This window comes from Jaculus jaculus, chromosome 1, assembly GCF_020740685.1.
Source record: "Jaculus jaculus isolate mJacJac1 chromosome 1, mJacJac1.mat.Y.cur, whole genome shotgun sequence".
In the NCBI taxonomy this organism is placed as follows: Eukaryota; Metazoa; Chordata; class Mammalia; order Rodentia; family Dipodidae; genus Jaculus; species Jaculus jaculus.
In genome coordinates, this window is record NC_059102.1 from 133,704,142 (window position 1) to 133,718,350 (window position 14,209).

Genomic DNA, 14,209 nt, shown 5'->3' on the forward strand with positions numbered 1-14,209 from the left:
TGCATTATTTCTGCATTAACTTTTGTCTGGTTCCACATTAGTGTATAGAACTTTGGGAGGCTTGGTATTTTACTTACAACGTAATAAATTATCCTGACATAATGAATACAGAAACTATATTACAGTTGTTGCAGTTGCTCACACTTCACTCAGCATGGGTCACTTGATTTGAGGTCAGTCACTGGGATAGAGTCTGAGGTTCTAGGGTTTGTTATGTAAGAAGATGCACATGTTCTCTGACACTTGTGGTGCTTTGTTCACACTTCCTTGTCTTTGATTGCTTTCAATAGAAGTATGAACATAGTGCTGCATCTCTGCTTTGATACATCAGCCCTTTTCTAACCACCGGATTGGAATTGTATTCAAGAAGTATTTGCCATTCAACCTGTTATCATGGTTGTGTAAATATCCAGTAAATAATCATTTTTCATTCTTCTTTAAAATTCTATCTTATGTCCTTTTGTTTTCAGCTCTGTGTTTGTAAGCATATATGATAGTCATGTTTGGAACCCATTATACGTAGAATATTCTCTTGCATTCTATCTAGGTGAGTCAAAAAAAAGTTGTCTTCTACATGCATAACACAGTACTAATTCTGTTTCCCAAATACTGTCCAAAACTGATTTCATCCATAGGGCATATAACAAAGCTGTGAGCTATGAATCAAATGTCTGAATTATATTTGTGTTACCTGCATCATATCCCTCTTTTTTGTAGCTTTCATGCTAGCTGTTGCTGTTTTTCAGACTCCACTTTGGGGCTATGACCTAGATGTTACCATTATGCCCTATGTACAGATAAGAAAAGGAAACACAAGGGGTTAACTAACTTGCCTAAGGTTATAAAGTTAGTAAGAATGCAGGGTTTTAAACCATAGCTGAGTGCCTGCCTCTACAGTCTCTTTTGCTTTATTGCCTCTTTAAATTAGTCTCATATGAGAGTTAAAGGTAGTAGATGGTGTTATGATTCACAGTAAAGGCAATAGAGTTTATGATGGAGTAAATTCAGCTTTTTCTTGAAATGAGAGATAAGTTTGGATATGTGAAAAATAACATTTCAGACCAGCACAGATTTAACAAAGGTTCAGAGATAGAACTAATGAGTATGTTGGAGGTACTGAAGAGATTGGGTTTACTCTATAGAAATAACAAATCAATGAATTTGATACTGGAGTTTTACCCATTTGAACTCTACTGAAAAAAACTCAGATCTTGGGCTGGAGAGATGGCTTAGTGGTTAAGGTGTTTTCCTGCAAAGCCAAAGGATCCCAGTTTGATTCTCCATGACCCACGTAAGCCAGATGCACAAGGGGGTGCATGCATTTGGAGTTTGTTTGCAGTAGCTGGAGGCCCTGGTGCACCTATTCTCTCTCTCTCTCTCTCTCTCGCTTGCTCGCTCTCTCGCTCTCTCTCTCCCTCTCCCTCTCCCCTTCTTTCTCTCAAACAAACAAATAAATAAAATATACTTAAAAAACAGATCTTTAAAAAAAATCTGAGTTCTGGGGTCAATTAAAAATTTAAAATATTGCTAATTATATCTCAATGGTTAAGAACATTGATTCTACCAAATTTCAAATAAAATTGTTATTTTAAGTGTATTGGTCATTTTTGGAGAGGCAAAGGTCTTGCCATTGACTTTTTATTGAAAGGATTACAAACCTCTGAACATAGCTTCAGTATATACAAAAACCACCACACACACATCCAAAAATATAATTCTGTCAAATAAATGTCATTCTTATATACACCTAGGGGAAAAATAAGTCTTTTTCTTTGTGGTGCTGTGAATTGAACCTAGAGCCTTATACTTGCTAGATAAGTGCTCTAAAACTTAGCTGTCCTTCAGACCCCAAATAAAAGTCTTGATTTTTAAAATTATTTTATTTGTATTTATTTATCTTAGAGAGAGATACAGAAATAGGCAGGGGGGCTGGAGACATGGCTTAGTGGTTAAGTGCTTGCCTGTGAAGCCAAAGGACCCCAGTTCAAGGCTCAATTCCCCAGCACCCAGGTTAGCCAGATGCCCAAGGGGGTGCACGCATCTGGAGTTAGTTTGCAGTGGCTGGAGGCCCTGGTGTGCCCATTCTCTCTATATATATCTGCCTCTTTCTCTCTGTCCGTCGCTCTCAAATAAATAAAAACAAACAAACAACATAAATAGGCAGGGGAATAGAGACAGATGAGAGAGAGAATGGGTGCACCAGGGCCTCCAGCAAAAGAACTCCAGATGTCTACATCTCCTTGTGCATCTGGCTTATGTGGGTCCCTGGGGAATTGAACCTGAGTCCTTTGGCTTTGCAGGCAAGTGCCTTAACTGGTAAAGCCATCTCTCTAGCCCCAAAAGTCCTGATTTTCAAGCAAAGCTGATTCCTTTCCTAAACTTGTAACTAAAAACCTCTCCATTAGGTTTTGTAATTCAATACCAATGCTTGAAATATACAAAAATAAATCATACATCAAGATATTTTCCTATTTATAAATTAAAAGAAGTATGGAGAAATAGGCTGATGTGAAAGCTTAGGAACTAAAAAAGCTTGGGAATTCTTTGTTTTAACTTGTATGGATATGATATTTGTGATCACATAGGGAATTTTAAAGCTAAATTTTTTTCTAGAATAGAGAAGCAAATGCTCTTATAATGACTTGTGTAGACTGAGTTTTTCAGTAACTTTTTATGAAATAATTAGAATAATACTAACTATATTTTATAAAGACAAAGTTTTTATTTGTATCAAGTCTTTTTATATAGAGCCTTACATGTTTATAAGTATAATTATTACCATAGAAACTTTTGGGTTCTTTCATTAACGTTCATTAATATTTAGGAATGAAGCTGGGTCCTAGAATATATGCAGTTTTATTTTTATAGTTGGTTTTATATACATCTTTTGCTTACAAAGTCCCCTGTTGATATGTTGAAATATTTTCCTCTTGATAAAATGAGTAGAAATACTAGCAAAAACTCTTAAGTGAATGTTTGCATTAAATAGCTAATACGAGGGCTTCTAAATTATTAGCATCCAAAGGACAGTTTGCAACATACCTACGCCAAATGATTATGCTCTAAATCTTTTAATTTGGGAAAATATTTGAATTATGATTGGGTTTTTTGTTTGTTTGTTTTTTGAGGTAGGGTCTCACTCTGGTCCAGGCTGACCTGGAATTAACTATTTAGACTCAGGGTAGCCTCAAACTCACGACAATCTTCCTACCTCTGCCTCCTGAGTGCTGGGATTAAAGGTGTGCACCACCATGTCTGGCTCATGATTGTTTTTTTTTTTTTTTTTTTTTTTTTTTTTTTTTGTAAGGATGAACTATGAAACTTTCTTCTGTGGATTTATTGTTTCCCCAACTTAAAATCTTAATCAAATTTCTTCCTGGATGGAGCATTTAACTTCTGATTCACTCTATGACACAATCTTGTATGACCTGTGTACTTTACTAAAGTTAATCATGTGAACATTTTCTATTATGTAGTGGAGTTACTTGTTATTTACCATGTTGTCATTTCTATCATATACTTCAAGAGCCGTAGTAGATTGAGCCTGCCTATGGAGGCTTCCACTTCAGAAGAACTAATCACACATACAGTTGGGTTTAGGGTAAGGAAGTAGGAGATGTGGAGTATTATAGTGAACTTTGACATTGTCAGTTTTAAAGTTATGAACTGTAGGGACTGGGGAGATGGTCCAGTGCTTAAAGGTATTTGGCAAAGCCTGCTGGCCCAGATTTGATGCCCTAGAACTCATATAATACTGAACACAAAGTGGCATATGTATAGCATTCATTTGCGCTGACACACACACACAAATAAATAAAATTTAAAAAACAAACAAAATGCAATATGAGTTATATTGAACTTTTACACTCTACTGTTTTACATTTCCTAATTTAAATAAACTAAACAATAGAAAGAATTGGAGGTACTGTTATTTTGACTTAAAAATTTGTCACAATGCTTATATTTAAAAATGGGAATTCATTTGACTAAGAAGACATTGCATCATAGTGATAATGTTCCTTTCTGCTCTTTTTCAGAGTATGTGTGTAACTGCTCTGGGGTTGGAAGCCTGGATGTGAAGCATTGCAATCAAACCACAGGGCAGTGTGAGTGTCAGCAAGGTTATGAGGGTCTTCACTGTGAAACCTGCAAGGAGGGCTTTTACCTGAATCACACTTCTGGCCTTTGCCTGCCATGTCACTGTAGTCCACATGGAGCCCTCAGCATCTTCTGTAACAGGTGAGCAGCCGAGGAGCTGGTGAAGTTCACCTTATAGTGAGAAGACAACTAAAAAGACTTCTTCTAACAAAGGAAAAAGGGGGGAGCTACAGTGTTACAGATTTATGAAATATTTTGTATGCTTTTATTCTGTCACTTTGTATGTTATATTTAATACCAGTATTTAAAAGCTTCTCATTCACTGCTTTGGTTCTTCAAAAGTACTGGTGCCACCACTTTTGCATTGATTGTGATGGTTTCTCTAAATTTATGGAAAAAAATAACTGAGGAAGGATCCTGTTTTCTGGAAGGGCTCACTTTCAGGCATTTGTAGCATAAATGTCTTTATTATATTTTTAAATATAAGATTAAAGAAATGTATTTTGGGTTTTTTTTCCTTGTCATGTATATGTGTGAATCCATGTATGCATGCATGTGTGCATATGTGTGTGTGTGTGTGTGTGTATGTGTAGGCCAGAGGTTGATGGCCAGTGTCTCCCATGAGTATTCTTTTTTTTTTTTTTTTTTTGGTTTTTCGAGGTAGGGTCTCACTCTGGTCCAGGCTGACCTGGATTTAACTCTGTAGTCTCAGGGTGGCCTTGAACGCACGGCGATCCTCCTACCTCTGCCTCCCGAGTGCTGGGATTAAAGGCGTGCGCCACCACGCCCGGCTTGAGTATTCTTCTGCTCTTTTTATTAAGGCATGGTCTCTTACTTGAGCTCATCCAGGGAGTCTAGTAAGAGCTTGCCTTGGAAATTCCATTTCCATCTCCTGTATGCTGGGATTACAGGTGACCTCCATGCCCATCTGGCAATTATGTGGGTGGTAGGAATCCAAACTCCTGTCCTCATGCTTGCACAGCAAAGTTTTTACTGATAGAGCTGTCTCACCAGGTCTGGCTTACTGTTTTCTCATTAAAATTTTAGATTTGGGCATGTAAAGCTCAAACTTCATTTTCTCCATTTAAAAAAGAATGGCAAATAGACTGATGTCATTCTCTATTTGAGGATGAGATGAGATTAAATTACTTGGTATTTGAAGGTGGCAATTGAGTGGAACCATGCCTGTTATCTGAGGTTTGCTTTTATTGAAATGGAAGTAATTTTTTTTTTTTAGATTTTTTTTTTAATTTTTATTAACATTTTCCATGATTATAAAATATATCCCATGGTAATTCCCTCCCTCCCCACCCCCACACTTTCCCATTTGAAATTCCATTCTCCATCATATTACCTCCCCATTACATTCATTGTAATTACATATATACAATATCAACCTATTAAGTATCCTCCTCCCTTCCTTTCTCCACCCTTTATGTCTCCTTTTCAACTTACTGGCCTCTGCTACTAAGTATTTTCATTCTCACACAGAACCCCAGTCATCTGTAGCTAGGATCCACATATGAGAGAGAACATGTGGCGCTTGGCTTTCTGGGCCTGGGTTACCTCACTTAGTATAATACTTTCCAGGTCCATCCATTTTTCTGCAAATTTCATAACTTCATTTTTCTTTACCGCTGAGTAGAACTCCATTGTATAAATGTACCACATCTTCATTATCCACTCATCTGTTGAGGGACATCTAGGCTGGTTCCATTTCCCAGCTATTATAAATTGAGCAGCAATAAACATGGTTGAGCATGTACTTCTAAGGAAATGAGATGAGTCCTTTGGATATATGCCTAGGAGTGCTATAGCTGGGTCATATGGTAGATCAATCTCTAGCTGTTTTAGGAACCTCCACACTGTTATCCACAATGGCTGGACCAGATTGCATTCCCACCAGCAGTGCAGAAAGGTTCCTTTTTTTCCACATCCCTGCCAACATTTATGATCATTTGTTTTCATGATGGTGGCCAATCTGACAGGAGTGAGATGGAATCTCAATGTAGTTTTAATCTGCATTTCCCTGATGACTAGTGACGTAGAACATTTTTTTAGATGCTTATATGCCATTCGTATTTCTTCCTTTGAGAACTCTCTATTTAGCTCCATAGCCCATTTTTTGATTGGCTTGTTTGATTCCTTATTATTCAACTTTTTGACTTCTTTATATATCCTAGATATTAATCCTCTATCAGATATATAGCTGGCGAAGATTTTTTCCCATTCTGTAGGTTGCCTCTTTGCTTTTTTCACTGCGTCCTTTGCGGTGCAAAATCTTTGTAGTTTCATTAGGTCCCAGTGGTTAATCTGTGGTTTTACTGCCTGAGCAATTGGGGTTGTATTCAGAAAGTCTTTGCCAAGACCAATATGTTGAAGGGTTTCCCCTACTTTTTCCTCTAGCAGTTTCAAAGTTTCCGGTCTGATGTTAAGGTCTTTAATCCATTTGGACTTAATTCTTGTGCATGGCGAGAGAGAAGAATCTATTTTCATCCTTCTGCAGATATTTATCCAGTTTTCAAAACACCATTTGCTGAAGAGGCTGTCTCTTCTCCAATGAGTATTTTTGGCATTTTTATCGAATATTAGGTGGCTATAGCTACTTGGGCTTACATCTAGGTCCTCTATTCTGTTCCACTGATCTACATGTCTGTTTTTGTGCCAGTACCATGCTGTTTTTGTTACTATGGCTCTGTAGTATAGGTTAAAATCAGGTATGGTGATACCACCAGCCTCTTTTTTGTTGCTCAGTATTATTTTAGATATTTGAGGTTTTTTGTGATTCCAAATGAATTTTTGGATTGTTTTTCTATTTCCATGAAGAAAGCCTTTGGAATTTTGATAGGGATTGCATTAAATGTGTAGATTGCTTTAGGTAAGATTGCCATTTTCACGATATTGATTCTTCAAATCCAGGAACAAGGGATGTTTCTCCACTTTCTAGTGTCTTCTGCAATTTCTCGCTTGAGTGTTTTAAAGTTCTCATTGTATAGATTCTTTACTTCCTTGGTTAGGTTTATTCCAAGGTATTTTATTTTTTTTGATGCAATTGTGAATGGGAGTGATTCTCTGATTTCATCCTCTGTGTGTTTGTTGTTAGCATATATGAAGGCTACTGATTTCTGTGTATTTATTTTGCATCCTGCTACATTGCTGTAGGTTTTGATCAGCTCTAACAGCTTGCTAGTAGAGTCTTTAGGGTCCTTTATGTATAGAATCATGTCATCTGCAAATAATGATAACTTGATTTCTTCCTTTCCAATTTGTATCCCTTTTATGTGTGTCTCTTGCCTTATTGCTATGGCTAAGACTTCCAAAACTATATTAAATAGAAGTGGGGACAGTGGACACCCTTGTCTTGTTCCTGATTTTAGTGGAAAAGCTTCCAGTTTTTCCCCATTTAGTAATATGTTGGCTGTAGGCTTGTCATAAATAGCCTTTATTATATTGAGATATGTTCCTTCTATTCCCAGTCTCTGTAGGACTTTTATCATGAAGGGATGTTGGATTTTGTCAAATGCTTTCTCTGTGTCTAATGAGATGATCATGTGACTTTTGTCCTTCAACCCGTTTATGTAATGTATTACATTTATAGATTTGCGTATGTTGAACCATCCCTGCATCTCTGGGATAAAGCCTACTTGGTCTGGGTGAATGATCTTTTTGATATACTCTTGTATTCTGTTTGCCAATATTTTGTTGAGAATTTTTGCATCTATGTTCATGAGGGAGATTAGTCTGTAATTTTCTTTTTTTGTTCTATCTTTGCCTGGTTTTGGTATCAGGGTGATGCTGGCCTCATAGAAGGAGTTTGGTAGAATTCCTTCTTTTTCTATTTCCTGGAAAAGCTTAAGAAGCAATGGTGTTAGCTCTTCCTTAAAAGTCTGGTAAAATTCAGCAGTGAATCCATCTGGGCCTGGGCTTTTTTTAGTTGGGAGATTATTGATAACTGTTTGGATCTCCATGTTTGTTATAGGTCTATTTATGTGATTAATCTCATTTTGATTTAATTTAGGTAGGTCATATAGATCAAGGAAATCATCCATTTATTTCAGATTTTCATACTTTGTGGAGTATATGCTTTTATAGTATGTCCCTATGATTTTTTGAATTTCTCTGGAATCTGTTGTGATGTTACCTTGTTCATCTCTGATTTTATTAATTTGTGTCTCTTCTCTCTTTCTTTTGGTCAGATTTGCTAAGGGTTTATCAATCTTGTTTATCCTTTCAAAGAACCAACTCTTTGTTTCATTAATTCTTTGGATTGTTCTTTTTCTTTCTATTTCATTAATTTCTGCCCTAATCTTTATTATTTCTTCCCATCTACTGATTTTTGGTTTGCCTTGTTCTTCTTTTTCCAAGGGTTTAAGGCGAAGCATTAGGTCGTTTACTTGCGACCTTTCTAATTTCTTAATATAGGCACTTAAGGCTATAAATTTATCTCTTAGAACTGCCTTCATTGTGTCCCAGAGATTTTGGTATGTTGTGTTCTCATTATCATTTGACTCTATAAATTTTTTGATTTCCTTTTTGATTTCTTCATTGACCCACTCATCATTTAGTAGTGTATTGTTTAGTTTCCATGATTTTGTGTATGCTCTATAGCCTTTCTTGCTACTGATTTGTAGTTTAATTCCATTGTGGTCAGATAGAATGCAAGGAATTATTTCAATTTTCCTGAATTTGTTAAGATTTGCTTTGTGTCCTAATATATGGTCTATTTTAGAGAATGTTCCATGTGCTGCTGAAAAGAATGTATATTCTGCAGCCTTTGGATGAAATGTCCTGTATATATCTGTTAGGTCCATTCCTTCTATGACCTCATTTAGTCCAGATGCCTCTCTGTTTATTCTTTCCCTGGATGACCTGTCAATTGATGAGAGTGGGGTGTTAAAGTCACCCACCACCACCGTGTTTGGTGTTATCTGTGACCTTAGTTCTAATAGTGTTTGTTTGACGAATTTGGGAGCCCCCATGTTAGGTGCATATATGTTTAGGATTGTAATGTCCTCCTGTTGGAGTGTGCCCTTAATCAATATAAAGTGACCTTCCTTATCTTTTTTGACTAACTTCGGACTAAAGTCCACCCTGTCTGATATTAGGATAGCAACCCCTGCTTGTTTTCTAGGCCCATTTGCTTGAAACACCGTCTTCCAACCTTTCACCCTAAGATAATGTCTATCCTTTGTAGAAAGTTGAGTTTCTTGGAGACAACAAATTGTAGGATCCTGCTTTTTAACCCAGTCTGCAAATCTATGTCTTTTCGTTGGGGCATTGAGACCGTTGATATTAAGAGATATTATTGAAAGGTGTGTATTTATGTTTGCCATTTGTGTGTGTGTGTTACTTGTTCTACCTGTGCTCTCTTCTGTTAACTGGTATTTGAGTATAGCTGGTTTTTTCTAGGTTCCTTATATGTGTGCTTTTCCTTTTGTTCAGCATGGAGGATTCTATCAAGTATTTTCTGTAGAGCTGGTTTTGTCTTCAGATACTCCTTTAACCTGCTTTTGTCATGGAATGTCTTTATTTCTCCATATATTTGGATGGATAACTTTGCAGGATAAAGTAACCTTGGTTGACAGTTTTTATCTTTCAGAACTTGGAATATATCACTCCAAGCCCTTCTGGCTTTAAAAGTTTGTGTTGAATAATCTGCTGTAATCCTGATGGGCTTGCTTTTGTAGGTAACTTGATTTTTCTCTCTAACTGCTTTCAATATTTTTTCTTTGGTTTGTGTGTTTGGAAGTTTGAGTATAATGTGGCGAGGAGAGGTTCTTTCTGGGTTTTGTCTGGCTGGGGTTCTAAAGGCTTCCTGTATCTGTATTGGCACCTCTTTCCCAATTTGGGGAAAATTTTCCTCTATGATTTTGTTGAAGATGCCTACTATGCCTCTGGAGTGGAGTTCTTCTCCTTCTACTATGCCCTGAATTCTTATATTGGATCTTTTCATAGTGTCCCGAATATCTTGAAATTCCCACTCATACTTTTCTATAAGTTTGTCTTTCTCTTTGTTGGACTGCATTAGGTCTGCCACCTGATCTTCTAGCTTAGCTATTCTGTCCTCTCCCTCATCCATCCTACTGGTGAGATTTTCTACAGAGTTTTTTATTTCATTAACTGTGTTCTTCATTGCTAGTAATTCTGACTGGTTTTTCTTTATTATTTCTATTTCCCTATTTATGTCTTGTATTGCCTTCTTTATTTCATTAAATTGGTGTCCTGCCTCGTCTTTGATTCCTTTGATTTCCTCTTTGATTTCCTCTTTGATTGTTTTCATGTGTTCTTTGACCTCTTTGAACATATTTATAATTATTCTTTTGAACTCTTTCTCAGGCATTTCCTCTAACTCTTTCTCACTGGAGGACATTTCTGATGCATTAATACTTTTAGGTGGATTTATATCGTCTTGCTTTTTAGTGTTTCTTGTGTTATAATGTATATATTTTTGCATCTTGGATTAAGTTAATGCTTGGATTTTCTAGCTAGCTGTGTATTCTTAGCTGTATCAATTGATTTGATGTAATATATTTTCAGGGTAGGACCTTAAGGTATTAGGTGTGGCTCTTAAGACTCTCAGAGTATCTACAAAGATGTTCTTAGGGGTTGAGTTTCCCTGCTATAGGAGTATTCAAGCAGGCTGTGTGGAATAAAATACAGGTAGATTCTAAAATTTAACTAAACACTGTACACATTCAATCAAAAACAGCCCCGAGTATGTATGCAAGAGTAGTTATTATAATGACCAGATCCTCTATCAACAAAGAGGTTTAGATTTCTGGTCTGTTGAGGGATCCAAGTCAGCTTGTGGCCAAGTGAGACCCTTCCCTGGTGCAATCCCAGTTACCTTGGGTGATTTTGGTCTCAGTCAAGTTGCTGGCTGGGTCGTCGGGCTGCTGTTCTGATTTCTGGAGCTGGGCACTTGCTTTTCCTACGGGGCAAACTGAGCCGCTGCTGCTGCCTCTGCTGCTGCTGTAGCTTCCACTGTTGAAGCTGCTGCTGCTGTGTCCACTGCCGCTGCTCCCCCTGAAGCCGCTGCTGCGGGATCTGCCGCTGCTGCCGCTCCTGGGTCTGCTGCTGCTGGGGCCACTGGTACCGGTGCTGGAGCCGCTGATGTTGCTCCCGAACTCTGCTCCTGCTTGGGTCCTGTTGTCAGCCCAAGTTGGCGTGGCCGGGTCCCGGGCCGCTGCTCTGTTCGCTGGAGCTGGGTTCAGGCGTTGGGGGAGGGGAGGGAGCTGCGGCTGCTCTGGTTGTCTCGCTGCTCTACGTGTTCTTCTACCTCGTGGTCTGCTCCTCCGCTGCTCGCTGCCGCTCTCCCCTCATGTTTCCCGAGTTGCGGAGAGCACGGTGTGAGGGGAAAATCCCGCACCTGGCTTTTCCTGCGGCTCCAGCCGAGTCTGGCGATTTTCTGCTGCGCCGCAGCCACGGCGGTTCGCCGAGCTGCCAGAGCTGCTTTTCCCGCCTATGCAGGCTCTGGATGCTCTATAACTCTTCTACTTCTCCGCTGCCGCTTTAATTTCCTATACACCTCACTTTTTAGTAAAAGTGTGTATTTTGCTGAGTTTTTTTGGTCTTTTTCCCCCCTAGGCTGCTTTGGCATGGTACCTACGCCGCCATCTTAACCGGAAGTCCGGAAGTAATTTTTGACATTATATGAATATCTAGCTTTTTGTGGACCCCAAGTCATAAAGCTGCAGACATAATCTTGGGTAATAAAAAGAACATCTTTTTTTTTTTTTTTATGAGAGAGAGAGAGTAACAATTGGCACCAGGCCTCTAGCCTCTAGTCAAACTCCAGACACTTGCACCACCTTGTGGATATGCATGACCTTGTGCACATGCTTCACCTTGTACATCTGGCTTATGTGGGTTCTAGGGAATTGAACCTGGGTCCTTAGGCTTTTCAGGCAAGCACCTTAATCACTAAGCTCTCCAGCCCAAGAACATAATCTTTAGAATCAATGTAACCTGGCTATGACTCCAAGATCTGGTACCTTTGAGGAGCTTCACTATGCCTTGAACAGCTCATTCTATTTCATGGCCTCAGTTTCTTCCTAGAAAAGTTAAATGAGTTGGTATATATAAAATGCCTGGTACCCATCACTCAATAAATTCTTATTTGCCTTAATTTCAAAGGAATATTGTTAACCTAAATGAGGGAGTATTCTTGAAGAACTTTAACTTCTTGGGAGAAAAAAAAATGATTTAGACTTTACCAGTATGTAGTTTAGATGCCTTATAAATCATATTATATTATTATACAATATTGTGTAATGTACTTCTATTAAAACATAGAGCCGGGCGTGGTGGCACATGCCTTTAATCCCAGCACTCGGGAGGCAGAGGTAGGAGGATCGCCGAGAGTTCGAGGCCACCCTGAGACTACATAGTGAATTCCACGTCAGCCTGAGCCAGAGTGAGACCATACCTTGAAAAACCAATATATATATATATATATATATATATATATATATATATATATATATATATATATATATAAATCAATTTGCTTAAGAAGTTTACAATTCAAATGTAACCGTGATGAAAATTTATAAAGTTTGGTATCTTAAAATAGTTGTTTTCTTAATCTTCACAGCAATTCCTTGTATATAGGTTACTAGGTCACAAAGATAGTAAGTTGCAGAAAGGAATTCCAAATCAGGCCTTCTGATTCCAAGTCCTGTGACTTTACCACCATACCATATCTATCATGAGGAAACCGATACTCTTGTTGTTATTAGTTTTTTGTTTTGTTTTGTTTTGAGATAGGGTCTCACTCTAGCCCAGGTTGACCTAGAATTCAGTATATAGTCTCAGGCTGACCTTGGACTCACAGTGATACTCCTACCTCAGCCTCCTAAGGGCTGGGATTAAAGGCAAGTGCCACCATACTCTGGAGAGAGAGAGAGAGAGAGAGAGAGAGAGAGAGAGAGAGAGAGAGAGAGAGAATATGAATGCATGAGAATGGGCACCTCAGGGTTTCCAGCCCACTGCAAACTCCAGATGCACGTGCCACTTTGTACATCATGTTCTGGGGAATTGAATTCAGGTTGTTAGGCTTTGTAGGTAAGTGCCTTAAGCACCAAGCCATCTCTCCAGGCCCATAGTCTCGTTTTGTTACTGAGAATGTAGTACTTGCTTATCAGTGCTTCTTCTACCCTGCCTTCCCCCTCAAATGCATGCCCATACAAATTATATTTAGAATATCTACTTGCATTTTTTCTTCCCTTTATTTTTTTGTGGTACTAGTGAATGGATCTCAGGGCTCATGCTTGGTGAGAGCTTATTTCAGTTTGGGCTTAGGAGAGCTTAGACATGACAGGATAGCCCTTTGTTGAATAAGTATATGATGTGTATTACAACGTAGCTTAGCACAGGACCGAAAGCAGGTAAACTGAAGTCAGGGGAGGCATTCCATAGGAAGAAGTGAACTGAGATGAAGTGAACTGAGGTAGATATGATTTAGGGAAGCCAAGAGATGAGAAGACCTTACTAGGAGAAAAATCTAGAAGAATTTTAGTGAATTCTCTATAGTTATGACTACTAAAATTTTCTATTGCCTTGACTTCCCTGTTTTCTTTAAGTACAAATAGAAGTAAAAAAAAAGTGAACTCAGTCTATCCTGATTTTCTCACACTATGAAAGCCTATGGAACCAACAACTGGTTTTTAAAATATTCATTTCCCTGTTCATTATCTCCATCTTTTTTTTTCAGTGGGAGTTGCCCCAGTGAGGATAGATTTTGGCTCTGGTAGCAGGTAGTGGGTTGAGCAATTTCTTTGTATGCAAACACAAAGTCCTTTATGCACTGACAGATGGCCACCCCTCATGTTACAATTGGTGTTCCATCCTGTTTCATTGGAAAGAATTGGTCTAAAACATCTGAACTTTTTATTTTTTGCTTTTGGAATAAATTCCTAATAATTTCTGATTCACATTTTGACATATGCTTATTAAAAATGAATGGATAGTATTTTATCTCAATAGGAAATATGTTAGTATAAGCTTGAATGTCTTTATATAATTCTTAAATATTGTCAGATATGACTTTATATGTCAATAAGTATATGAAACTGGGATTTTAAATATTTGTAATAGGTTAGTATAAAAG

At 38.0% G+C, this 14,209-nt stretch overlaps 1 protein-coding gene across 2 annotated transcripts in view; it reads left to right on the plus strand.

Moving 5' to 3' along the window:
* The window catches only part of Megf9 (multiple EGF like domains 9), a 157,081-nt gene that overhangs the window by 84,124 nt on the left and 58,748 nt on the right, over window positions 1–14,209 (plus strand). For both annotated transcript variants that reach the window (XM_004662742.2, XM_045154257.1), the window contains exon 2: window positions 4,038–4,239. In XM_004662742.2, the coding sequence (XP_004662799.2) occupies window positions 4,038–4,239 (202 nt within the window). The remainder of the gene's footprint in view (window positions 1–4,037; window positions 4,240–14,209) is intronic.